The sequence below is a fragment of the Oculina patagonica genome, chromosome 9 (assembly GCF_052425735.1).
Source record: "Oculina patagonica isolate OP01 chromosome 9, crgOcupat, whole genome shotgun sequence".
Classification (NCBI taxonomy): domain Eukaryota; kingdom Metazoa; phylum Cnidaria; class Anthozoa; order Scleractinia; family Oculinidae; genus Oculina; species Oculina patagonica.
The window spans coordinates 4,152,515-4,167,184 of record NC_135766.1 but is presented as its reverse complement, the minus strand read 5'-3'; the positions used below and the strand labels follow the sequence as shown (position 1 = coordinate 4,167,184).

Sequence of the window (14,670 nt, the reverse complement as noted above, 5' to 3'; positions counted from 1 at the left end):
TTTATGTTACATGACTATTGCGTATTGTAAACAATAGGCACACAAATTATGCCATATGTGTTAAATCAGTTCAGGGTAATTTTACTGTGCTCTTATTATTAAAAAATCAAGTTTCGTGGCAATGTGCCCAAGTTGATAACTAGGTTGATAATTAATCGATAAGTGACACGCGTCCTGCATACTGCTAGGATCAGCAGTGTCGAAATCATCAAATGTGTAGTAAATAATAAAGATGGTAAATTTCAAGCTCGGTGATAAATAGTAAAGAAATTATTCTACATGACACGAGCGTGGGACAACGGTCTGCTTGTCAAAGTATTAGTTCAATCAGGAGATTTTAGATGTTGATCATAACAAATGCGACCTTTATACTAAATGCTTTGCACTTAGCAGTTTAATTAAAGAAACTCTAGGAGGATTTCACAACTCATTAAAGATCACATGATAACCTAACATCAGCCTAACAAGCACTCATAATAGTTGTAGCTGTAGTGCATGCGTTTATCAACTTACTTTCGGCTGTAAAGACATAAAACTATCATCGTTTCACTGTATACGAAAAGTGTGTTTTACAAATAGTTTCTATGCATCGATATGCCAAAGTATGTTTAAATTCATCTGGCAAATGTACACAAACTGCGATCATTAGGTCAGTGAGTGGTCTGTTGCAGCATCTCTGTTATGCTTTTCATTATCAAAATACGGTTAAATACGGAAATCGCTTTGTTTTAAATCGGATTAAATTATTTTGTCTTTTTACCTCAAAAAAAAAGAAGACACTTTTCTGTGCGACTGTGAAATCCTAATAAGCTCAAAAGGGATGCCGCCGGGGTTAAAAGCTAAGCCGGAGAGCAGTCGTGATTCTTCATTTTGTTGTTGCACATCGTACACGATAGATATTGTATAGTTTTGTATTTTTACAAACCAAATAAAACCACTGCTCACCGTTATGCCACTGGATGCTACACGTCGTTTCAAAGAGCCAGGTAAAGAAAAAAAAACTTTAGGACCCATTTGCTGTCGACCATTACTAATCCACCGCTCTACCCTTCACCCTTCCAAACAATTCAGTCACTAAACTAAACATGCACTTTATAGAATTCACACAGGACAACATTTGCATTGTTTTCCCAGTGGTAACAAATAAGTTTGATTCATTGGCTGAAATGACTTGACTTTTACGTTGTGGTAGATGACTGTGTTGAAATTCTGTTTGCGTGAAGTTCCGTTTTTATACCTGATATAAGCTCTTTCCGTTATAAACCCACTTGTTAAAGCACTTAACTTGCGTACACAAAACGTCCCAAGGCTTACAAACGGGACTTCACCGCAACACGCAACTTAGACTAACGTTAAGAAGAGAGGCAGCTTCGAATCCAATCCCCAGCTGAGAATTTAAATAGGTTGAAAAGGAACACGAATTAAAGAAAATAATTAAATATAAAAACTTCGCGAAAACAGCGGACCATAGCCAAAAGACAACAAACAATACAACCCGTTCTTAAGTGACGACCTTTTGACTTGAAATTAATTAGTTCTTTTATTTAGTTTGACATCATTTGAAAACAAGACATGGCATCTTTCCCTGAACGATTTGTTGACGTCCCATTCCAGCCGTATGTCCGAGAAAGGCGCTATCCAATCATCTGAACTATATAGAGATGTCTTGATCGAACCGAATCCAAACTTCTATAAGTAACTCTTGAAATTTGAAATGTTCCAATAGAAATTACATCGGATTAGCGCTGGGATGGAAGCAAGTGAGCGAAGCGCTCGAGATGGGCCTTTCCTGAGGGTCATGAGAAAACTCATATTCCGATAAACACGTTTGGCCGTTTTTGTAATCGCTGAAATGATACAGACTGAAGAGGTTGTTTTTTGTGTATGTCACATCACTGTTAATGCTACACAGAGGATGTCAGTTTAAAGCCAAAAAAATACCAGATAAATTTATAGCAAGTCCTAGCTGTGTGTACATCTTTAACTCAAAGTCAGGTTCCGGATCTTACTACAAGGTCCGTAAAACTTCTGGCACACATGCACAGTACAGTGCAACACGTTAAGTATGTGATAAAAGGCTCTGATCTCAGGACCTTTTTACATGGAGGGTGGGTGCCTCGGCTAACCGAATTACCCGGCGGCTAGAAGGGCTGAGACATAGCTCGCGTTTACATGCAGAATTTACAACCCTTCTACCCGAGTTGAGACACCGTCGTAGATAGTAACAGCGTGGAAAATCATGCAGCTCACACGATTGAAGAAAAATGTTACTTTTTACTGAATAATCAATGCTAGCTGTACCCTGGGTTCCAGAGGTTTTTTTTTTTTTTTGCGGTGACAAAGAGCGGCGAAGCCAAGATCGTCGGCTTCGCCACTCTCTCGACGATCGCGGCTTCGCCGCTCTTTGTCACCGCAAAAAAAAAAAAACCCTCTGGAACCCAGGGTATGCTAGCTGACCTCAAAGCTCTTAGAAATTTGCCGCGTACATTTTCACTGTTTTCTTAGAGAATTTAACGGACAACGTAACGGCAACCACATTGATTTTATTTTGTTGAGTGAAGTAGCATAATCATTCCTACAAAAATTTAGAATTAATTAGCTGTGTACGTTGGTCAATGTTTGGGTTCAGAATTATATACATTTTAAGCCATTAACTTCAAATTTAATTTACAAACACGCGCGAAGACTTATCCCGGGAAGCCGGGATATCCCTGATATAACCGTTAACACAGCAAAAAGATAGCCCGCTTAAACGGGTGCCCCGGGCAAGTAGACGGGGTGCCCCGGGAAGGCAGTGTATCCTGTCTAGCATGTAAACGCCTCAATGCGTTTTCAAAAGGACTATTAAATGTTCAAGCAAGCAACCGTCTACGATCTCCTACCGGTATACGTTGGATCAATAGTGATCTCATAGGTTTGACATATAGAAAACTGAAATGAAAAAGCAGAGACCGATACAACGTAGAATGATAGAATTATTTTTGTACTATATCATAGTTTCGGCTGGCCAAACCAGCCTTCTTCAGGTACAATGGAGTACGTATGAAGAGTTGGCTAGCCTAGGGTACTTCGTTACCCGGATAACTCGGTTAGCCAGGGTACCCTCCCTCCCTGTACAAAAATCCTTATTCACTCACACTTTGAATGAAAGTGATACAACACAGTCAACTATTTCCTTAATTATCTTTAAACATCCGCATCTGAAAGAATTGATTTTATCACTGGATAAATTAGATTAATGTATTAAGAAATGCCCGACTGTACCGGCTCAACTAATCCCTTTAAACAAAATACAATAGTATGTTCGTTTTTAGTAGCGCTACTGGACTTTTGCTGAGGCTTAGCAGTACAGCTTGAGATCGTGATCATCGGTGTGATAAATTAGCTGCATTGGGGGAGTGGGAGGGGGAAATTCGCTCTCACTCATCAGATTAAGTTTCTACAGGTGTACCGGAAGGAAGAAATAGTCTTTGGTGCGCGCATCGTACTGATCCCAGTAGATAGAAATTGTAATAGAGGAGCAGGATTGGTATTTCGTGGTTTGTACGTCGAAGTAAATTGCAATTGTATCGTATAACTAGTACGTAGAGGGAATGACGCACTTCACAATTCAGTAGATAAACCTTTAAATGACCCCACCTTTCCAAAAAAATAAACCCTGTCAACAACTCAAAAATAGGAACAGACCGATCAAGCAATTCCACTGTTTTTCATGCGTTAACCCACATGTTTGCTTGGGAATAAAGACATAAAATTGTTCTTTCCTAGAAGGAAATATATGTTTTACAACATGATTAATTTCGAGTCAGATCAGGAACTATAGTGTCTTCATTTGTCTTCGACAACTGACAGTCAATAAATTGAACTGAGCTGACAGTCCATAAATTACTACTCCTGGGTCAACGAGCGCTATGTTTATGTTTATTAGTAAATCAATTTTATTTTTGGAACGATATAAAAGCCTCTTGTCCTTTTTTTCCTAGAAAGACTAGCAAATACTTTCATTCTCGCACGCACCTCTCGAATCTACAGTTCAGAAGCTGTCATAGAGATGCTCCCGGGGGTTAGATTAGAAGCTAGGAGAGCAGTTACTGCACGTCTCACATCAATAAAAAAAGATAGACGTTTTTTTAGAATTGTACATTCCTTTAACACAGTTAAAAACTGTCGTACTTATGAGTTATTCATGATGTTACCAGCAATTACGGAAATATAGGAAAGCGGAAGACGATGGCTCAACACTCCTGATATAATCGTTATTCTGCAATCCAATGCATGTCAGATAGTCAGATTACCGCCCCTCCAAACCCCAAATACTTTTTTAGCTCAGAATGCATTATGTAAAAATCATTTTGCAGAAAAACGATGCTATTTAAACTTCGGTTTCATGACTCTGTTTGATCTTAATTCAATCAATTGACTGGGATTACTTTTCTGTTATGTTTTTGCTAAATGACATTGCATAGTTTAAGCTTTTTACGTTATACCAGGTAAACGTTTAAGCCTTCTCCGTTATAAACCCACTTAATAACCCTTTGGGGCAAAAGAAGGTCCATGGGTTACAATTGAGATTACCGTACGCAACACGCAGATACTACGTCAAGAAGAAAGACAACGTCAAATTCCATCACCTACTTAGAATGGAAATAAATTGAAAAGGGACAAGAATTAAATTACATGTACAGTATAGAGTAAAACGAAATAAAAAAAAACCGTCCAAAAACACGAAAAGCAGGAGAAATACAAACAAAATGTTCTTTTTTATGTTATGGCCTCGTGACTTTAGTAAAATAGGACTATAGTGAAGAGCGTCCAAACATAACAAGATTCAACAAAATTCCCTGAACTATTTAAAATGCTATAATTACTATATTTACGAGCTAGGGGGTAGAGGCGTACTTGTCGAGGGGGGGGGGGTCTGCAACAAGGTATAATGAAAATGAAATGCAGATACCAATCTGCACAGAGTCGTTCGCTTTGATTTCGATGAAATGCACAATTGCCTATTTTCGATAGGGAATTGAGGTCAATATTCAAGAAAACGTAGATCTCATTTGCGTAGAATTCCCATAATTATGTCTAATAGTGACCACACCTTCTATCTCTCCCAACACGACCCCCCCCCCCCCCCATAATAACTCATCGTAGAACGTGATGCTTTCCCTTTGTCTTTATGATTATCTTATAATTCGACATGTGCAAACAAATGACGATCGCTTATGGCTCGCGTGGTCATTATTTTATGCAGCAGGGTAGAGATTTCCTTCAGTCGGAGTAAGATGTCGTCAGTGCAACAATACCCGTTGTACTCCTTTCTTGTTTTCTTCATCTTTTGTGCCATAGTTCCAGCCAGTGAAGGTATGGTACTTCCTTTTGTGCGTCCTGTGATTGCTTACCTAAGCGTCATCGTCTGTTTAGGCCTACTTTATGTTTTTTTGGAAGAGACAACTTGTGGAAGGAGAATTGGGGGAGGGGCGCACACAAGAAGGAATTTATGTGTTTACATGGACATAGACGTTTGCGTATACTTAAAGAAGGCAACATGCTGTATATGCATTGCTTTTAAAAACTTAAATGAATTGTTAAACAGAGCATTCATCGACGTTGTTAGCAGGTTATATTTAATACTGAAAGAAATGTTGGCTTTCAAGTGCTGCCAAATTGCTGGGTTGCAGAGCGCTAATAAGCCCATTTATTTTTTGTAAAAAAAATCAAGCGGCGTCACACAAAAGCTATTCCAATCGAGGTCAGATCTCCCCTCAGAGTTGTTATTTTTGAAGCTCGATCAGAAACTGAATTGCTTGTGCCGATGAGACAAATAAAACTGCAATCAAAGATAAGCCTTTTATATAACCGACCTCTTTTTCGGATATTTACAACGTTTTTTTGAAAATAGAGAAGCAATCATTCTGAGGAGAATTTGTTTTATTTATCTCTTTACAGCATTCAAGGCTGGGAAGGAAAACGTTACTACAGTTCCACCAGGACTGTTTGCTTGCAAGGTGATTTACTTCCAAAGTCCTTTCTATGGCGGACAACAAATTATAGTGCTCACCTCAATTGGCCATAACACGAAGAGTCAAACACCACGGAACGGCGCTTCAGTCTGGGTTGAAGATGTTAAAGCAAGTGAATTCACCGTTTGTGTTCTCGAGCTTGGAGATGCTTCTAATGGCACGGCGATGGTTAACTGGTTGGCATTTGAAACTGTTCAATCTGGCTCCCAGATAGGTACAACTTCTTTAAACTCTTGGACAACTGGAACAAAATGCAAGCGAATCGACTTCCAACAGGTAAGATTTTGTCTATGTTTTTTTCTTCAATTGTTACAAAAGACAATCATGTAGGGTTAAGAGTAAAGCTTCCGGCTATCAAATTAAGCTTCCACCATCCAACGCTCCCTCGCTCCCTCGCTCCCTCGCTCCCTCGCTCCCTCGCTCCCTCGCTCTTTCGCTCCCTCGCTCCCTCGCTCCGGTTCCTACTTACCCTAGCTTTGCCTTTCCTTCGTCGCAGAGGACCTCATTTTTTCGTAGATCATCGATTTTCCCTAACGCATATTGATGTTACTGTCTTTTATTTCAGCGTTTTTCGACTCTTCCAACCATATTTGTGACGGCTAGTCACCAAATTCCAAAGAGACCCCAGGATGCCATGGTTGTCTGGGTACAGGAGATGCGCCAAGACAGTTTCAAAGTTTGCCTACGAGAGGCAAAAATGTTCGATGGGTCCCATGAGAACATTAAGATAGTGAGTGATATTTTTTGTTTTGTTTTGTTGAACCAGTACATTATTTGAATCATCTAGGGCTATCTATATATTACATTGAACAAAAGATTCCCTAATCGTTCCAATAAAAGCTTATGGTAAACAAAGAATGATAACTTGATATTATGCACCACTATAATAAATAAATTTTTAACTACTTGAAGAAGCACAGGTGCTGAAACCGACGATAGACGTAAACTTGAAATGAAACGTAATACTTTTGATCCTTTTAAACTGATTGTTTACTTTTATCTTTTTTTATTTTTGCAGAATTGGATGGCGTTTACACAACTGAGGGTGAATAATTTTACCCTCATCGACAGTCTCGTGTTTACCAATACAAAGTCGCCATCCCATCAAGATAACTACGCTTTCTGTCAGGTAAGAATTAAATCAACAACAACTAACGTTACCTTACCTTACCATATTTTTTCTTCTTTTCTCTTTTCTTCCTTTTTCTTAACTGCAGGTACCTTACCTTAACTTACCTTATCTAACCTAACCTTACCTTACCTTACCTTACCTTACCTTACCTTACCTTACCTTACCTTACCTTACCTTACCCTACCTTACCTTACCTTACCTTACCTTACCTTACCTTACCTTACCTTACCTTACCTAACCTTACCTTACCTTACCTTACCTTACCTTACCTTACCTTACCTTACCTTACCTTACCTTACCTTATCTTACCTTACCTTACCCTACCTTACCTTACCTAACCTTACCTTACCTTTCATTACCTTACCTTAACTTACCTTACCTTACCTTACCTTACCTTGCCTTGCCTTACCTTACCTTACCTTACCTTACCTTACCTTATCTTACCTTACCTTACCTTACCTTACCTTACCTTACCTTACCTTACCTTACCTTACCTTACCTTACCTTACCTTACCTTACCTTACCAAACCTTACCTACCCTTACCTACCCTTACCTTACCTTACCTTACCTTACCTAACCTTACCTTACCTTACCTTACCTTACCTTACCTTACCTTACCTTACCTTACCTTACCTTACATTACCTTACCTTACCTTACCAAACCTTACCTACCCTTACCTACCCTTACCTTACCTTACTTTACCTTACCTTACCTAACCTTACCTTACCTTACCTTACCTTACCTTACCTTTCCTTACCTTACCTTACCTTACCTTACCTTACCTTACCTTACCTTACCTTACCTTAGCTTACCTTACCTTACCTTACCAAACCTTACCTACCCTTACCTACCCTTACCTTACCTTACCTTAACTTACCTAACCTTACCTTACCTTACCTTACCTTACCTTACCTTTCCTTACCTTACCTTACCTTACCTTACCTTACCTTACCTTACCAAACCTTACCTACCCTTACCTACCCTTACCTTACCTTACCTTACCTTACCTAACCTTACCTTACCTTACCTTACCTTACCTTACCTTACCTTACCTTGCCTTACCTTACCTTACCTTACCTTACCTTACATTACCTTACCTTACCTTACCAAACCTTACCTACCCTTACCTACCCTTACCTTACCTTACCTTACCTTACCTTACCTTACATTACCTTACCTTACCTTACCAAACCTTACCTACCCTTACCTACCCTTACCTTACCTTACCTTACCTTACCTTACCTTACCTTACCTTACCTTACCTTACCTTACCTTACCTTACCTAACCTTACCTTACCTTACCTTACCTTACCTTACCTTTCCTTTCCTTACCTTACCTTACCTTACCTTACCTTACCTTACCTTACCTTACCAAACCTTACCTACCCTTACCTACCCTTACCTTACCTTACCTTACCTTACCTAACCTTACCTTACCTTACCTTACCTTACCTTACCTTACCTTACCTTACCTTACCTTACCTTACCAAACCTTACCTACCCTTACCTACCCTTACCTTACCTTACCTTACCTTACCTAACCTTACCTTACCTTACCTTACCTTTCCTTACCTTACCTTACCTTACCTTACCTTACCTAACCTTACCTTACATTACCTTACCTTACCTTTCCTTACCTTACCTTACCTTACCTTACCTTACCTTACCTTACCTTACCTTACCAAACCTTACCTACCCTTACCTTACCTTACCTTACCTTACCTTACCTTACCTTACCTTACCTTACCTTACCTTACCTTACCTAACCTTACCTTACCTTACCTTACCTTACCTTACCTTACCTTTCCTTTCCTTACCTTACCTTACCTTACCTTACCTTACCTTACCAAACCTTACCTACCCTTACCTACCCTTACCTTACCTTACCTTACCTTACCTAACCTTACCTTACCTTACCTTACCTTACCTTACCTTACCTTACCTTACCTTACCTTACCTTACCTTACCTTACCTTACCTTACCTTACCTTACCAAACCTTACCTACCCTTACCTACCCTTACCTTACCTTACCTTACCTTACCTTACCTAACCTTACCTTACCTTACCTTACCTTTCCTTACCTTACCTTACCTTACCTTACCTTACCTTACCTTACCTTACCTTACCTTACCAAACCTTACCTACCCTTACCTTACCTTACCTTACCTTACCTTACCTTACCTTACCTTACCTTACCTTACCTTACCTTACCTAACCTTACCTTACCTTACCTTACCTTACCTTACCTTTCCTTTCCTTACCTTACCTTACCTTACCTTACCTTACCTTACCTTACCTTACCTTACCTTACCAAACCTTACCTACCCTTACCTACCCTTACCTTACCTTACCTTACCTTACCTAACCTTACCTTACCTTACCTTACCTTACCTTACCTTACCTTACCTTACCTTGCCTTACCTTACCTTACCTTACCTTACCTTACCTTACATTACCTTACCTTACCTTACCAAACCTTACCTACCCTTACCTACCCTTACCTTACCTTACCTTACCTTACCTTACCTTACCTAACCTTACCTTACCTTACCTTCCCTTACCTTACCTTTCCTTACCTTACCTTACCTTACCTTACCTTACCTTACCTTACCTTACCTTACCTTACCTTACCTTACCTTACCTTACCTTACCTTACCTTACATTACCTTACCTTACCTTACCAAACCTTACCTACCCTTACCTACCCTTACCTTACCTTACCTTACCTTACCTTACCTAACCTTACCTTACATTACCTTACCTTACCTTTCCTTACCTTACCTTACCTTACCTTACCTTACCTTACCTTACCTTACCAAACCTTACCTACCCTTACCTTACCTTACCTTACCTTACCTTACCTTACCTTACCTTACCTTACCTTACCTTACCTTACCTTACCTTACCTTACCTTACCTAACCTTACCTTACCCTACCTTACCTTACCTTACCTTACCTTACCTTACTTTACCTTACCTTACCTTACTATACCTTACCTTACCTTACCTTCCCTTACCTTACCTTACTTACCTAACCTTGCCTTACCTTAACCTACTTTAAATCACCTTACCTAATCTTACATTGTCTGCTCTTCTTTTTTCCCCTAGTCTTCTATTCTGTTACCTTTCCTTACCTTACCTCACCCTTCCTTGCCTTGCCTTTAAGGGCCCATTACAGTATCTCGTTGCCAAGCTACGCGGTTGCCACGTAAGTGCAAATTTATTTCCGGTTTCCTCGCATTAGCGGCTAAATTTTACGCGAGTTTAGGTTCCTTTCGAATTCGGTTGATTCTGAATCATATTCCTATCACGGAAATTTGTTCTGCAGTAAAAGCAAACTGGGTAATACTAAATGATTGCAAAACATATACGAAGCCCGAAGCAAGTATCCGAAATTGCCGAAATATTTTTAACAGCAGCGCCGATGCATTAGAAAACATGCGAATGTGTGGCGCTACCGTGTTTTCATCGGTTAATCATTCAGCTCACTGAAGAAATCTGTAAAAGCCACGGGCAAAAATTAAAGCATTGTCACTTGAACTAAACCAGGCTCATAGAAAAAACAATGATTCATTTCGTCCGTGAAACGAAGATAAGGTAATTTAAGGCAGTTACCGAATAAATATTTAGGAATGAACTCGATTTATCTGCCGTAAATTGCTTGCAGAAACTGCTAAAATGAATAGTACAGCAGTCCTACCACATGACAAATTCACAAAGGTACAAAACTGCGAAAAGTAAACTATATAAAACACCTGTATAAAAACATTTCAGCTCACAAACGTTAACTATTTTTTAACCGAACTACGAATTGTAGCCTTCTTGCTCAAAGCATAATAACGCCGTTTACGCTAATTCGCAAATTAATACGAACCGAAAATAAAGAAACTCACACTAAACACTTTTTAATACTTACGACCGACTCTGTTTACATTTGCCATTGCCTGTACATGTTTGTTGAGCGACAGTTAACGTCGTTGAAGCTTTACGAATACAAGAAGTAGTAAAGTTTGCCGAGCGTACGTGAGGGAAAGCCAACTTAGTGCGGCGACGTCAATTACGATGATTTCAACCAATCAGTCACTATAAAATTTTATTTCCGGTACAGACGAAAATGCGTACTTTTCTCGGAACGAAAAAAGCGTACCTTCTGTTTTTTGCAGTAAATCGAAAGAAAATACAATTTTCTTGAAACGTAAGCATGGGTTTTTGGAAAATCAAAACAACGCAAAAGTTGTGTTCAAAAAGGTGGTCAAAAGAACACATTTTCTGTCCTTATTTTTCAAGTTTTTGTGCTAACGGAAAACGCATGCTTGCATTTTTAAAGATCAATGTACGGATTGAAATAATACTACAAACTATGAATAAAACCGTAAGTTTCTTGCGAAAAACTCCATTTTTTGTTCTGGGTCACGTGACATTAGACCTGCCCCGATGACGTTATCAACTGGCTTGCACTCGCACTTTAAAACTACTGTCCAAATTTGGTTAAATAAAATCAAAGATACATCAAGTTACAGCCAATTGAATTTTCCCTAGCAACGGCCCAAAAAGATACTGTAATGGGCCCTTAATGCCCTTCTCTTCCTTTCTGTTCCCTTGCTGTATCTTACCTTCTCTTCTCCTCTCTTCTCCTTCTTTTTATTGTCTTCTCTTTTCTTCTCTTTTCTTTTCTTATTTGCTATTCTCGTCTTTTACCTTCCCTTCTCATCGTCCCTCTTCTATTCTCTTCTCTTTTCTTTTATTCGTTACACTTGTTTTCTTTTCAATTATCTTCATTTCTTTTCTACTACCTTTTTTCTATTATATCCTCTTCGCTTTTCTTCATTTCTCTTTTCAGCTCTCCGGTTCTCTACTCCTTAACTTACCTTACCTTACCTTACCTTACCTTAACTTACTTTACCTTACCTTACCTTACCTTACCTTACCTTACCTTACCTTACCTTACCTTACCTTACCTTACCTTACCTTACCTTACCTTACCTTACCTTACCTTACCTTACCTTACCTTACCTTACCTTACCTAACCTTACCTTACCTTACCTTACCTTACCTTACCTTACCTTATCAAACATTGTGTACCTAACCTAACCTAACCTAACCTAACCTAACCTAACCTAACCTAACCTAACCTTACCTTACCTTACCTTACCTTACCTTACCTCACCTCACCTTACCTTACCTTACCTTAACTTACCTTACCTTACCTAACCTTACCTTACCTTACCTTACCTTACCTTTCCTTACCTTATTTACCTTACCTTAAATTACCTGATCTAACCTAACCTTGCCTTACCTCACCTTACCTTACTTTCCTTACCTTACCTTACCTTACCTTACCTTACCTTACCTTACCTTACCTTACCTTACCTTACCTTAACTTACATAACCTTACCTTACATAACCTTACCTTACCTTACCTTACCTTACCTTACCTTACCTTACCTTACCTTACCTTACCTTACCTTACCTTACCTTACCTTACCTTACCTTACCTTACCTTACCTTACCTTACCTTACCTTACCTTACCTTACCTTACCTCACCTCACCTTACCTTACCTTACCTTACCTCACCCTACTTTACCTTACCTTACATTACCTTAAAAGTATTACTTTAACATTGCAGACAATAAACTTTACAGAGCCCTTTTATGCTCCTCCTGTTGTGATAGTGACGCCAAAGCACAGTGACAATGGTAACAAGTCCCATCTGTTTGGGTCTCTTTGTAACGCTGTTACTGCTTGGGTAGAGGTAAGATAAACTTCCTGTTAAAAATTTATTTGTTAATTTGTTTAAGTGAATAATCTGTTCAAAAAACAAAACATTGAAAATTTGCTTGTATTTTTGTCTTTATTCAGCATACATCTACAACGGATGCACAAGTGTGTGTAAAAAACTACAACAGTGACCCCAACAGTAAAGATGTTATTACAGTGGACTACATGATCACTGGAGGTAGGCAAGAAGGTTTAATTCATTAAGATGCAAAGATGTATAGAAGTAAAATATTGTGCTTACTTCGTGCCAATATTACATGGGATTTTCTTTTTGTCCAATCGTGTCCATTGTATCTCTATAATTATTATGAGGCTTCACTACAAAAAATTAAAGCACTGTATGTTCAACTATCGTATACCATATCTTTTCTAGTGTTACTTAACTGTACAGATACCCAACGTTTCTAATTAATTTTGGGAATTTTTCTGTACATTACAATATATTTCTTCCTAAGAACACAACTTTCAAATCTTCACTCACGATTTTTTTGCATGTTTTTATTTTGCCAGACTTGGATCCCTGCATCGATGTGACATGTCATTACCACTGTCTGTGTAAAGCGTTTGGACCTCAAGATGCTCGCTGCGTTTCTGTAGACAGTTGTCCATCCTACCAAGAACCTGTATGTAGCTCAAACGGGACAACGTATGACAACAAGTGTCTTTTCCAACAAGAGATGTGTATTCTGCGGCTTAACTTCTCAGTGCAACACCCTGGAAGCTGCGAAGGTTAGAAAATCTTTGTACTGTATTTCTAAGATGAAGTTGTCTTTGTTGTTGATGATGATGATGATGATGATGATGTCGTAAAAGGAAGCAAATAGGAATATCTTTGATACTAAATAATATTTTATCTTATTATATTTTCAGGATTTCCTTTCCAGCGAGGCCGTCGTCACATGCGACACATTCCATCCCTAGGCTATTCACATTGTGAAGTTATTCGTTTGAAGCCTTATGTGTTTTACCCTGACAAACCACTTGAGGTCCAAATCACGGTCAATCATATCGACACGAAGGATATGTCCTTTGTTCATGATGCAGCCGTGGCTTGGGTTGAAAATGTCGCTTATAACCAATTTACTGCGTGTGTGATGGCGGCAGGCTATAACGAGCGAAAGTCATATGCTAACGTGACAGTTGATTGGATGACGTACCAAGGGGCGCCAGTGGGTGGTGTTGCTGGGGAAGCGCGAATTTCACAGTGGTGGACTGGAACGACTTGTAAAGCAGTCAATTTTCCATCGGTACGTCATTATTTTTGCTTATTTTGAAACTAGATGTCAACACATAAATTGACTTGTACTAAACTCTAGCTTATGCCTACGACATTACTGCACCTTTGAAGATTTTGTTTACTGTTACAGAGCATGTATCCTCCATTACTGTCTTAAATTGTTGTAAATACTTCCAACAAGGGAAAACAACAGCAATAAAACAAAACAGGACCACGGCAACGACAACGACAACGACAACAGTAGCAATAATATAAAACAGTAATAACAACAGCAACAACGCCAGTAACAACCACAAGCAACACAACAACAATGACTATACCAAGAACACATCAATAGCACAAGACGCAACAACAACAACAACAACAACAAAACAGCAGCAACAAAAGGAAGAATGGAGAATGTTTTTTTCCCTATCGCTGCCAGATACACGGCAGGGGGGAGCAGCAGGGATAGCGCAGTGCATGGTGAGACTGCGCTCGCTTCCCACCAATGTGGCCCGTGT

General features: G+C 39.1%; 1 protein-coding gene across 2 annotated transcripts in view; it reads left to right on the top strand.

Moving 5' to 3' along the window:
* Positions 1 to 5,197: 5,197 nt before the first annotated feature.
* LOC144665201 (uncharacterized) overlaps positions 5,198 to 14,670 on the top strand; it is a 34,774-nt gene continuing 25,301 nt past the window's right edge. Inside the window, exons 1-8 of one of the 2 annotated variants that reach the window (XM_078526389.1) lie at positions 5,198 to 5,358; positions 5,944 to 6,293; positions 6,583 to 6,747; positions 7,036 to 7,146; positions 12,779 to 12,904; positions 13,012 to 13,108; positions 13,441 to 13,659; positions 13,801 to 14,177. In XM_078526389.1, coding sequence (XP_078382515.1) covers positions 5,220 to 5,358; positions 5,944 to 6,293; positions 6,583 to 6,747; positions 7,036 to 7,146; positions 12,779 to 12,904; positions 13,012 to 13,108; positions 13,441 to 13,659; positions 13,801 to 14,177 — 1,584 coding nt within the window. In that variant the 5' untranslated portion in view covers positions 5,198 to 5,219. The remainder of the gene's footprint in view (positions 5,359 to 5,943; positions 6,294 to 6,582; positions 6,748 to 7,035; positions 7,147 to 12,778; positions 12,905 to 13,011; positions 13,109 to 13,440; positions 13,660 to 13,800; positions 14,178 to 14,670) is intronic. The other variant, XM_078526388.1, reaches the window with a different exon arrangement.